Source organism: Cibotium barometz, chromosome 18 (genome assembly GCF_041138505.1).
Source record: "Cibotium barometz isolate CiBa-2024 chromosome 18, ASM4113850v1, whole genome shotgun sequence".
Taxonomy (NCBI): Eukaryota; Viridiplantae; Streptophyta; class Polypodiopsida; order Cyatheales; family Cibotiaceae; genus Cibotium; species Cibotium barometz.
The window spans coordinates 41,995,812-42,008,418 of record NC_141063.1 but is presented as its reverse complement, the minus strand read 5'-3'; the positions used below and the strand labels follow the sequence as shown (position 1 = coordinate 42,008,418).

Genomic DNA, 12,607 nt, shown 5'->3' with positions numbered 1-12,607 from the left:
ATGCTCAAGATATGGCCAAAACTATATTGAGAAGTTGATTCCCAAAGTGAGATAATTCCCAAATTATCTAATATTGACTTAATATATGAAAATACCCCTTATCTACCCCCTATTTACAAGACCTTACCTTATAAAATGTACCTTCCTTCCCTTATATAACCCCCCTCTCTTACACTCACATGGTACCATACGATAAACCCTAGTTGACCCCCAGGCTACCACGGCACCTATCTTACTATTCATAATTTGTAACCTCTGAAATAGTGAGCAACTAGAGCACCACGTGGCATGCAAAAGGAGTCTCCCTTTTTTCTCACGTGGGTGCACTCTTTTTTCTTCTAAACCCCCACTCCCCAAATCTCTCTCTCTCTCTCTCTCTCTTTCGCAGGCGCACGCGCACGCTAGCACTGGCACTACTACGGCACTTATGGTGATGTATATCTTGGGGAGCAAATGCTTTAAGGAGAACAAATATCTCCTTTTTTATTTTCTTACATTAAAAGTACCATATTATTTAATTGTTAATCTTTTTTAAAATTATTATTTATTAAAATAACTTTTTCTTAAATAATATTTTTACCCCATATACATATATATCTCATGTGCACGCACGCTGGCACTGGCACTACCACGGCACCTATGGTAATGTATACCTTGGGGAGCAAATGCTTCAAGGAGAACAAGTATCCATTTTTTATTTTCTTACGTTAAAAGTACCATATTATTTGTTTGTTAAATTTTTTATTAAATATTATTTATTAAAATAACTTTTTATTGAATACTTTTTTTATTTAAAAAATTCATGCATATACACACAAGCAGAGACTTATATTTGTTCAAGTGTTGTGTAGTCACACTTATCATTGCTCATGCGCAAGATACACACCCACACACACACGTGTCACATATGCACATACACAGTCACATACCACACGAGTGTATACATGCATACACACATGCACACAAGAATAGACATGCACATGCACATCCACATGCGTACACAAACACATACATATTCACAAGACCACACACACATCTGCGCATGCACACACACACGTGTACGTCTTGATATGTGTATTTGTATGGTGTGTGAATGTATATATGTGAGACCCGTGTGTGTGTGTGTGTGTCCCTATATCAATGTGTTATAGTATACATGTGTATGCATATATGCGATTAGCATGTGCAAATACAGTTATAATAATGTGGGTGTCTACAATAATGTATTATTTGTGCAATGCTTGCATGTACATATTCACCACCCATGTGTGTGTGTTGAGGAATCAATCTCTATGACAAAATTCCTACAAAGTTGGGTGTCTATCAATGATGTGGCACTCAATTCCATGTGTAGAGCCTCTACCAACTCGTTGGCCACTTGAGTGCTTGTTGGCCTTTTTGCAGATTCGAAATCAGCACTCCTCAAAGCTATACCTGCCATCTTCTTTAAGGCTTCTACATTGTGTATATGGTCTCGAATTGTTCTATCCACAATAAATTCAAGATTACCAGCAAGAATATACGGAGCTGCCTGATAAAATCCACACAACAACAGATCAGCCATACTCTTTGTTTTTTGACTGCTGCTAAAGAAGCCATAAAATGAAGGACTCAAAATATGGTGTGCATATTACCCAATCTTTGATGTTCACTACACCAAGCTCGGGATCGGAAATCTCAATCACAGCTGAACGCCCGGATATCAATTCTAATAGCACTATCCCAAAGCTGTAAACATCGCTTTTGTCTGTAAGCCTTTCCGTCATTGCATACCTGTCGCCCAAAAGAAAAAGGATTAAAAAACGGATTAGCGCAATGCCATTGCTATAAATTTCTGACTCTCGTTCATTGTACATACTATCATTGTATATTTGTTAACAGACTCAGAGAATGTATTAAACTAGCTACTTATCCAGTTGCAGTAATTCATTCCAAAACTGGACAGCGAAATTCTAGATCTTCATCATGACATAATTCTGATTTTTTACAATACTGAGGGATAGTCTAATATCTAGAAAACAAAACGACAATCAATATTTAAAAGACTATTACATTCAGAGTAAATATCACAACTATAGGATGATTTTCAACTATGTATTCCGAAATGTTTATGTGAACTGTGTATACGAAGATGTTCCAACTCACTGTGGATCAAGATAACCAAAAGTGCCCTTCACTTTGGTGCTATTTTTGAAATCGGCCGGCGCCATATTTGTAGACATGAGCTTAGAGAGCCCAAAATCAGCAACTTTCCCATTTAGCTTCTCGTCCAACAGAATGTTGGTGCTTTTTATGTCTCGATGAATAACATTTCGAGTGCAGTCCGTATGCAAATACTTCAACCCTGTTTAACAAAATCATGGATCCACAGTGTAAGCCCACCGTCAACAATTTTTTAAAAGCATAAACCAGCCTAATCTATTCACAAATCTATTTCGAATGCATTACCATTAGCTGCATCAACTGCGATTCTGAGTCTTGCCAGCCAATCCAGAGGCTCGTTTACAGCACCAATACCTGTCTCATGAGTATACCAAATCCAAAATCTCAAACTTAAAGTGCCGTAAATTAGGAAGATAAAGAACAAACTATGATATGTGAGCTGGATTTGGGAGGGCTAGTTTGATAGAAGTACCTTGCAGATGTTCACGAACTGTTCCTTTAGGCATGTATTCATATACAAGAATCCTCTCGCTTGATTGATTACAGTAGCCCAACAATGCAACCAGATTCTTGTGGTTTACTCGAGATAAGATGGCCAACTGAAAATGTGATGCAGTTCAGAATGTTTGTCAATCTCTAATTATAGCCCCCACCACCCCCCCCAAATTCCCATTTGTCAACAAAGAGAGTTTTGCTTGCAAACTAATTCTATCACGTTGGCAAACGTCACAGAAAAATCCTTCCATACCTCGTTCAAAAACTCATTTGCTCCTTGCCTAGAACCCTGCTTTAGTCTCTTGACAGCTACCTGCTGCCCATTTTCGAGTTTTCCGTAGTACACAGGCCCAAAGCCCCCCTCTCCGAGCTTGGTCTTCAAGTTCTCCGTGATCTGTATGATTTCCTCGATTGAGAATTGCGTCAAACCGGCTATGGCCGTTGGGGGCTGATCCGGGGCTATGGCCGGTGGGGGCCGATCCGGACCTAAAAATCGATAGAAGACAAAGCTTTTGTTACTTCATCACATCCTGTTGGCTGTACGATATCTCGTCAAAGAAAAGAAGATAACGAGATAGACGGAGGGCACCTGGTTGTCCTAAATATCTACCGATGTAGCAAACTATGTAAACTTTGATAGCAATGATGGTGATGATAATGACCACGATAACAGTTACTACGCCTGCAAATCAACAATAAGAAGTATTTTACACGTGTGAGAGATGCAATTAGCTGGTTTTATCAATCAAAACACGAAGTCGACTGTTTTTTGAGATAACTCGTCGTTCTTTATGATAACTCGTCGTGGATTGTTCTCTCCCAAGCTGTAATATGTGGAAGGATTGGTTTCAAATTTTCCGACAAAACGATTACTATATACGTGAAGATCTGACAAGAATCATCAGTGATTATGGAAGGGAAGAAGAATGAAGGAGCTGTATATACATACCGGCAATAACACCAGTGGAAACCATGGCAATCTGCAGGCTGCAGAAATGGAATGCGAAGAAGCACAAAGTTCACACCACCGTAAGGTCATCACGTAAGTATCTTGTCCACTATTTCTTCTTAAAATTGAAAATGTGCTTCTGACCAAGCCAACCATGACCGATTCGTTTTTCAAAACCTTTTTTTTCTTCATATCATACTTGGCCAATTGCTTTTGTGCCATTGTGGTCAATGCCCATTTCATTGTAGGCCATGTTTGTTAGGGACAGGTCAATGCTCATTTCATTAGTTTTTATTTTCCAGGTCGTCCTTGTAATTGTCTATGAGGACTTTAGGAAAGGTAGGAGCACCTTGGTCATCACCCCCTAGGTTGAGGTGCATAGTGTCAACACGACCCTGTTCGATATGGGGTGGCTTATGGGCCCCAAAGGATCCCCTCATATCGGCTCTTCTAGATTCTATTAGGTAGATGCCTAGCTAGTTGCAGATGAACACCCCCCCACTCTATTTTGGCCTCGCGCTATCATTCGGCTACATTTGGCCTCCCTTTGCTCAGGGTCTAGGGTCTGTAGGGGACTTGACCCACCCCCTTTGTGTTTTTCATAAATAAAGTATACCTATTTTTTCTTAAATATTTTTCCCTCATATTTATAAATCTTCACTTGGTTTGTTCTCTATCCCTCTCCTTCCAAGTTTCTATTTATACATTATAAACTTTTATTGTAATATGTACTACATATACTTTACGATTTCTCTAGACTCATACTTAGGCATTGTGCCACCTTGCTTTCCTTTTCTTATGACCATATTGTTACAAAGTAGAGTAGTGTTTAATATTATGTCAATTGTTAATGGGCATTGGAGGATACCCTTTCTTAGTATCAAAGAAGAGACATATAGTGGTTTTGGCTACTTGTTTCTTTCTATCCCCACACAAGACTTCCCCACACAAGACTACGGATTTATGCTCACCTTTTTCTAATCAGGGAAATTACTAAGCAGGACCAACAAGCCTTTTTCAATTGGGTGAAGCTCACCCTACAAATAAGGTCTTAGACTACCTTAATTATACTTAAACTTTATTGGGTAAATCCTACACTTTAAAAAATGGCTTAAATGACTCAACATAAGAGATTGTTTGAACTTATGGCAATGCCCATGCCTTCTTCTACCTCTCCTCACCTCCCATGTCACTCTTCTCTCTCTCCTCTCCTAATCTATTGGCCTTTTTCATGGGTATTGGGATGATCTCACCCTATTAAAAGTGGCTTACACTATGTCAGTTCTACAAGTAAGGTTTACTAGCATCGCTACATCGCTAATGTGGTAATTTCCTTTCATCTTATGAGGTTTCTATTTGTAGGGCCATAAATCTCTTTTTATGACATCATAATGTTTTTACAAAGTTGCAATTTGAGCATGAATGGAGGATTGCTACAATTTAAAGCAAGTGAAGTAGATCTCAGCAATGCTATCATGCCCTTGCACCTCTTGTTTACTATTCGATGTTGCCTTTAACAAAGTATAATTAAATGTATGACAATGGGCTCCATATCTTGCTCTCCAACCTTTAAAGGCACTTTTTTTTCTTTCACCTCTCTTTGCCCCTTTCTTTTTAATCATCCATACCTATTTACCTTGATTGGATCTTTTGTTGGAAGGTTTTATTTAATTTTGAATTCTAACTACCTTACATTTTTGTGGTGATTGCACTACCTTGTTATTTTTTCAAGACAAAGGCTTAGGTCCCTTTGATCCCAAATGCTAGCTCCCAACACATGGCTTTAGTTTGAAATATTTAAATGCATGCCTTCACACGTTTCTAGTTTGGCTAGCCCTTCCAATAGTCTTTAAAAATTGGGTGATTTTTTTCCCCAATATATCGCTTGCTTTTGGTCAAGGTGACCTATTTGAGAAATTAGATAGGGAATAATGTCATGCATTAAGTGCTAATCATTTTTAATTAGTTGAGTGGCAACTTAGCTATTGTTACTTTAAATAAGAGAAGACCATTGTGGTCTCACCATCTTGATTTCAAAATATATTTCCTTGTTGACATATCAAGTTCCACCCCTGATGTATCTCTTGGGTGACTCTCATTTATGTCACCGCCTTTTGTTAGTTGTACCTGTGGCATAGTTAGATAGCCATGTATGTTTGGATTGTATTCACATATGAACTGTGTATTCTAGGGTTACACATATAGTGTATATCCATCTCTCATTATATTGTTATTGTGTGCTAAGTGAAGATAGGCTTCAGCCTCCAACCTTGTGTCCTCTCTCTTTTGTGAGTTCTGAAGTAAGCTACAGTCGAGTCTCCTCCCTCTCTCCCTAATTCTTTAGATGGTATCAGAGGTTGGTTCATTGTTGGTGAGGAGCTCAGACAATAGAGGCAAGCGGAGATTACGACACCCATGTAAGAGGATCAACGCCTCCTTTCTTTTGAGCTTTTGGGAGCATACTGGTGCAAGTACACAGTCGTGAGTGCAAAGTGCACAACCTTAGATTGAGGCACCCTTCGTTGTGAAATAGAGAGCATTACTTGTAAAAATTAAATTGCATTGCATTTTTGTCGCAAAAATATCCATTCTGGGACCCTTTTGGGCTCTGTTTTTGAATCACAAAGTAATAGCAGACACTCAGGAGAAGTGGTCGCTTTTGACTATGTATGCCTTGTTTTCGCCTGTATGCAAAGTTGCAACAGAAAGGTTGCTATGTGTCCCATTGAACAGATTATGAGAAACACGGCCAGTTTTGGGTTATTGTGTTTATGCATTTTCACCACTTGGTGTGACTTGGGGTTGCTTGCCACCATCCACATGAGGTAGAAGTGTATTTTTTCACATTGCAATTACATATTTCAACTTGCAAAATGTCCGAGAATCTGTCTACTATTGTTAGTGAGAAGCTTGAGGAAGATAACTTCCAAGCATGGAAGTTCAGGATGACAAAATTCCTTATGGGAAAGGGAGTATGGTCATTCATCAATGGCGATGAGCAAGAACCAATATTGGGTGCTGCTCCTACTATTGCAAAGTTGAAGACTACATTTAAAGAATGGCATGAAAAGGCCAGAAAGGTCATGTATTGGTTGGTTGTCAATGTGTCAGACTCCATGATTGTGCATATACAAGACGCAGAGATGCCGAAGGAGGCATGGGATACATTGGTGAAGCTATATAGCACCAATATCATTGCGTGGAAGATGCAACTAAAATAGGAGTTAACGTGTAGAGGAATAAGAAGAACATAACTGATCATTCCATGAAGCTAAAAGGCCTTTCAAACTCTCTTGGCTCGATTGGAGCACTTGTTGTTGATGTGATGAGAACTTGGAAGACCGTATTAGGTATTATGGGAAAAATCCCGCAATATGGGAATTTTAAAATTGATAGGTTCCATGTATTATGGGAATTTCCCACTTAATGTGGGAAAAGTTATTGTGGAATTTCTTAATATAGAACGGAGGAAGGTAGTGTTGATAATCACCGTTCAAACTAAAAAAGTGATATTAGTATTTGTGCATAAACATATTTTAAAGGAGTAACTGTTTGATAATCATGTAGGAAGGTGGTGCTGATAAACACCATTAATAAGAAAGTGGTATTTGTTTCTTTGCTAGGACCTGGCAGCACCAAGTGAGTTGGACACTACACAAAATTTATGAAACAATTGAACAAATAAGATAGAAACATTATTATATCAAAAAAATGTAGGAGGCACAAAGAAAAATTTCATTCAATAAGTGAAAATAAAAAATAAAGAAGATACCAAAGTACATCTCTTTTGGATATTAGAGTTATAACCTAAAAATCCACATTGTCAATATTGAATCTACAAATGCTACTCCTCATTGAAGGAACCATCAATATGAGCTTCATCCTCACAAGCCAAGCCTAAGCATGCTTTTGCTTTACGAGCTTCCTTTTCTGGTATCTTGATTCTTTTGTATGGTGGTGGATTCCTTGGTCTCCATGACCAAAGAATTGCATCAGCATTTTTCCATACTTGTTGTTCTGCCTCATTAATTTGCCAATATCCCTTCCAACAATCAGCATAAGCTTGAGTATCTGTCAAACCTTTCTTCCTTGCACAAGGTCCCCAATATTGAATCAAGAGTTTCTTGTAATTTGGTGATGTAGGCTCATCATCAATATCCGATTCAACCATAGCAAGCCAAACTGGATAGATGTTTGTGTCATCTGGGTGCAGCATGACAAAGTGTCCTTGCTGAACATGTAGCATAGGGTTAAATGTCTCCCTTGGTTTATCCCGTGCAGGCCCACAATAATGATCATTATGTTCTTCAATACCTAAGAATCTTTGTGCCTGCAATTGTTCAACATTCATATCATCTAATTGATGGGACCCTTCAGATTTTGGCCAAAAATCTGTGTACTTTCTTGCCTCTGATTGTATTGGTTTTCCAAGCTCTTCGATTACATTACTCCAATAATCTATCACGGGCCTATAATATCTTGGCACAAATGAACCATTACTTAGATTCTGCCAAAATTTTATGTAACCCTTCAATCCTGATATTACTTCTATATGCATCTTTATATGCTCGGCCATTGGTAGTAGAGGTGGATCTCCTTTTGCAATTGGTAACCTTGGTTTACCTTCACTGTCTGTCTTCCAAAGACGGATACTTCCACTCCAATTACGAATAGCTACATGTGCCTTAAATTGCATTACCGGTGTGTCTCCTTCCATGAAGAACCTGAATAGAAGTGGTTTGGAGTGACCTATAAGTGCTTCTTGCCCATCACAAATGTAGCCATCACAATATGCCTTGAAGTCAGGGACCTCTGTAAGCAAGACGGGAGCTGGAGAAGAAGTTGAGCTGGTTCTTAAAGTATCCATCAAATGTGGTAAAGTAAAGGTTTGCCCCACTCTTAATTTCTCTGAAAACCCGCTAAACATGGCATCTATATCCTCATGTGTATGTCCGACCATTAGAAATCCCAACTGTACAGTTTTGAAAGCACCCCGTGCAACAAGCAATGACAAATAGGCAAATAAGTACCGATTTTTATTTTCTCCAGCACAATTATCTAGTTGTAGCAACAAGTTTTCTGGCAACTTGCGAAACGAGGAAACCCAATTCATTGTGTCTCCCTGATTTATACATGGTTCAACAATAGGATCTTTACCATCACTCATATTGTGGTTGTCTAAAGCTGTCCTTGAATTTAAAGCATGTAGAAGTGAAACATTGCTCCTTCGAAGCCCATTTGTTACTAGATCACCAAGAGGATGCTTATTCATCCTCTCTAAGTTATGTAAACAACTTGCGATTGAGCCAATTGTTAGATTGGGATCAGATGGCCATAATAAACCATTCAAAATAAAGTGTCCATAATGACCTTCTGCATGTCCATGAGTGATCATACCAATCAACGCAATTGGTAAATTATATCCCGAATCCACACCCTTGGGAAGGACCCGTAGTTTGGGAATGGCTGTTTTCTTTTGATCCATCTTGTCATGGATGATGCATACATACTTTTGTGGTTGGGTTTCTGAAAATATGCGCCATGCATAGTATAAGCTCCTACAACTTTGTTGTTGTTGCATGTGAATATCTCTTTCACTGAGGAGCCTTGCTCTTTCTTCTAGACTAGGTTTGGCTTCTAGTTTTGCCTTGAGACCACTACACAAGGTGCACTTGGAGAACTCACTTGCCTTTGTTAGGGACACTTATGGGTACTCTTTATTCCAAATTCTACTAAACGATGACTTTGATAGCCTCTTCTCATGTCCCAAAACTGCTCAAGTGTTACGTTGATTTCATTTAAAATGTCAACTTGCTTGAATATTGATGGAATCGACAACCTGGTTTCCCTTGAGCCAGGCTAGCATTGTTCTACTTTTGTGTGGTGCAGGCTCGGAGTTCATGTTCACAAATTTATCAAGTAGTGCTCTTGCCTCGCTAGCATGTTGTAGGCCTCTCCTCAATACCCCTGTGTTTCCATGCAGATATTGACACACACCGGACTCAAACTTTTCCCTGTGTAACGGTAAAAGGATGTCTTTGGTATACCATGCATCTCATACCATGGTCTGCAACAAATAATCATCCCATTTAACCTGAATTCATATTTAATTTTTTGAGCTGAATCACGATGCCAAGCTGTAGAAAGCACATCATATACATAATTTGTATGAGACTCCTGAGATTGTCCCCAAAAGTCTTGTCGTATCCTCACTAGTACATCACGATCGATTAGCTGATAACATTTTTTTTCACAACAATCAATGGATGAAATCCTTTGAACTGATTCACGTGACATATATAAGGAAGAAGCTGGTTGTGGTCTCTGCTTTGGAATCCTGTTTATGAAAGTGTAGCGTCTTTTTGCAGAGGTTTGGGCAACAATAACCTCATTAGTTACATCTCCATCATTATCCTCATTACATACATCAGCATGTTCAACATGCATGCCATTAAGCGGAACATACGGTTGCAATGGGCTCCCATCCAGCATTGTCAGCTGTTTAATAGGCCATTTAACTAGGGTGATACTATCCACTTGCGGCATAGTTTGAAATTCATTTGCACTTTCAATAGCCACACCCACACAAGCCACACCAAGTTGTTGAAAGTTGACACATTCAAATGGAAACACATATAAGATAGTCCCTTGATTGATAGTTTGCATCATGCTCTCATCCTTTAGAAGAACCATCTCATTCTTCCAAGATTGTCGGATTTGCATGTCAAGTTCTGGAGATGTTATCGGTATTGCATCTACAATTGGAGGTTCCACAGGCTCTTTTTGATCTGCATCACTGCATCTTTCACTCCACTCTCCAAATTCCAACTCCCTTGTGAAAGGCCTTAAAAGCATTTTTGGCCAACGAACATTACTCCATAATGCATTTTTTAGATAAATGGTATCCATTGTAGGGAATGGTAGTTCCATAGCCTTCAAGCATTCTTCCACAAGTAATGACACATTTCCTTGGCCAATCTTTGTTCTACTACAAGTGGAATTTGGATCAATTCTACACACGCAGCCAATACCAACAGAATCATTGTTCAACATCATGTAGACCCTCCCTCCAGATTGGAAAGCTATCCTGCACATAATCATGTTGGACTTGTTAAACTAGTAATCAAATCTAGCAAGCAATTTCTTTTAGATTGGAACCTACATCAGACTCTACCATGAAGTACAGCTCTACCATGTGGTCGAGCTAGAACTAGCTCTATCATATGGTAGAGATAGAACCCATTGAAGACTATCTCTACTATGTGGTGGAGTTAGACTTCAAAGCATTCTAGCGATACCATGGTGTCTAGATAGATTATTTTGATATAGCTCTACCACATGGTAGAGCTAGATCAATGAACTCTAGCTGCATTACATGATATAGTTACATTGATGCATTCTAGCTCCACCACATGATATAGTTACCAGATAGTAGAGCTAGTTCAATGTATTCTAGCTCCACCACATGGTAGAGCTAGACCTCTAGGCATTCTAGGTCTACAACGTGGTTTATGGTACAGCTAGATTGATGCATTCTAACTCCACCACATGGTAGAGCTAGACCTTAAAGTTCTATGATGATGTGGTCTAGGTAGAATACAGCTCTACCACGTGGTAGAGCTAGATCAAATACTTTGAGGTCTAGCTCTGCCATGTGGTGGAGCTAGAATTGCATTTAAGGTCTAGCTCTACCATGTGGTGGAGCTAGAATGCATCGATCTAACCGTGTACCATGCAGATCAACAAAACCAATTACTCCAAGAAGAGACCTACTTCACATGACAAGAACCAAGGAGCTAGAATGCATTTGATCTTGCTCTACCACGTGGTAGAGCTGTATTCTACCTAGACCACATCGTAGAGCTGGAATTATTTGAGGTCTAGCTCTACCATGTGGTGGAGCTAATGCAGATCAATAAAACTAATTACTCCAAAAAGAGCTAGACCTACTTCACATGATGAGAACCAAGGATCTAGAAAAAAGGTCAGACTCCGTTAGTCCTAAAAATCTAGATAAACTTGTAGTCTCTCATTCAATGCAATAGAAGTGTTTATGTAATCATGGTTTGTGTGTGAATTGATCTTCCCTAGTCCTTGATACCTAACAATCTATGGTAGGAATCAATGTTTCAAATTCAAGGCTTGTTATAGGAATTGCATCTATAATTGGAGGATCAGAATGATCCCCTTCTTCATCACCGCTATAGCTTTCATTTGATCAAATTAAGTTGCCATTTATGATAGTAGATTGCAAAATAATCTTTGGCCATCGAACGACACTCCATAGTAAGTCTTGGAGAGATGAAGTATCCATTGTAGGAAAAGGTAGGACCACATCTTTCAAACATTCCTCCACTAGTATGGATACATTTCCTTGCCCTATCTTTGTACCAAAATCCCCTTGAATTTATACATACACTTTAACCTATAATAAAAGCTATAATCAAACTTATAAGCTTCCAGTTATATTTATTAAATAAGCTATAATATAGTAGCATTAAAATAAGCTTTTATTAACTATAAGTTACTATAATAAGCTATATAGTTATAAATATTAATATAATTTAAGTTACTATAAGTTATATAGTTATAGTTGTAGGTTAATATATAGGTTAATGTATATAATTTAAGTCACTATAGGTTATTTATAAACTTTAAATTATATAGGTTTATATATAAATAGGTTTGATTTATATAGCTATAGAAAGTTTATAAATAAGATATATAAAGTATAATTATAAACTATAAATAGACTTTAAGTTACTATAGTGAAATTATTAAACCTATAAGCCAATTTATATATATCTTTAAGTCTATTTATATAATCAAACCTATAGTTACTATAGTTAATCTATTAAACCTATAAGCCTATTTATATATCTTTAAGTTACTATAGTTAACCTATTAAACCTATAAGCCTATTTATATATATCTTTAAGCCTATTTATATAAACAAACCTATAAGCCTATTAATTATAAACTTTAAGCCTATATATATAA

At 38.0% G+C, this 12,607-nt stretch overlaps 1 protein-coding gene across 2 annotated transcripts; it reads right to left on the bottom strand.

The window, feature by feature from the left end:
* Positions 1-1,060: 1,060 nt before the first annotated feature.
* On the bottom strand, positions 1,061-3,744 carry LOC147629361 (proline-rich receptor-like protein kinase PERK13). Of its 2 annotated transcripts, none has more exons than XM_086812995.1 (8): positions 3,608-3,744; positions 3,248-3,340; positions 2,912-3,144; positions 2,636-2,762; positions 2,449-2,517; positions 2,146-2,344; positions 1,635-1,773; positions 1,061-1,531 (listed from the first exon to the last, which is right to left on the bottom strand). In XM_086812995.1, the coding sequence occupies exons 1-8, from the start codon at positions 3,630-3,632 to the stop codon at positions 1,256-1,258; spliced, it is 1,161 nt and encodes a 386-aa protein (XP_086669121.1). In that variant the 5' UTR covers positions 3,633-3,744; the 3' UTR covers positions 1,061-1,255. The 2 variants fall into 2 exon arrangements, with proteins under 2 accessions (XP_086669121.1, XP_086669123.1); XM_086812997.1 differs by having other exon boundaries at positions 1,320-1,527.
* Positions 3,745-12,607: the final 8,863 nt, after the last annotated feature.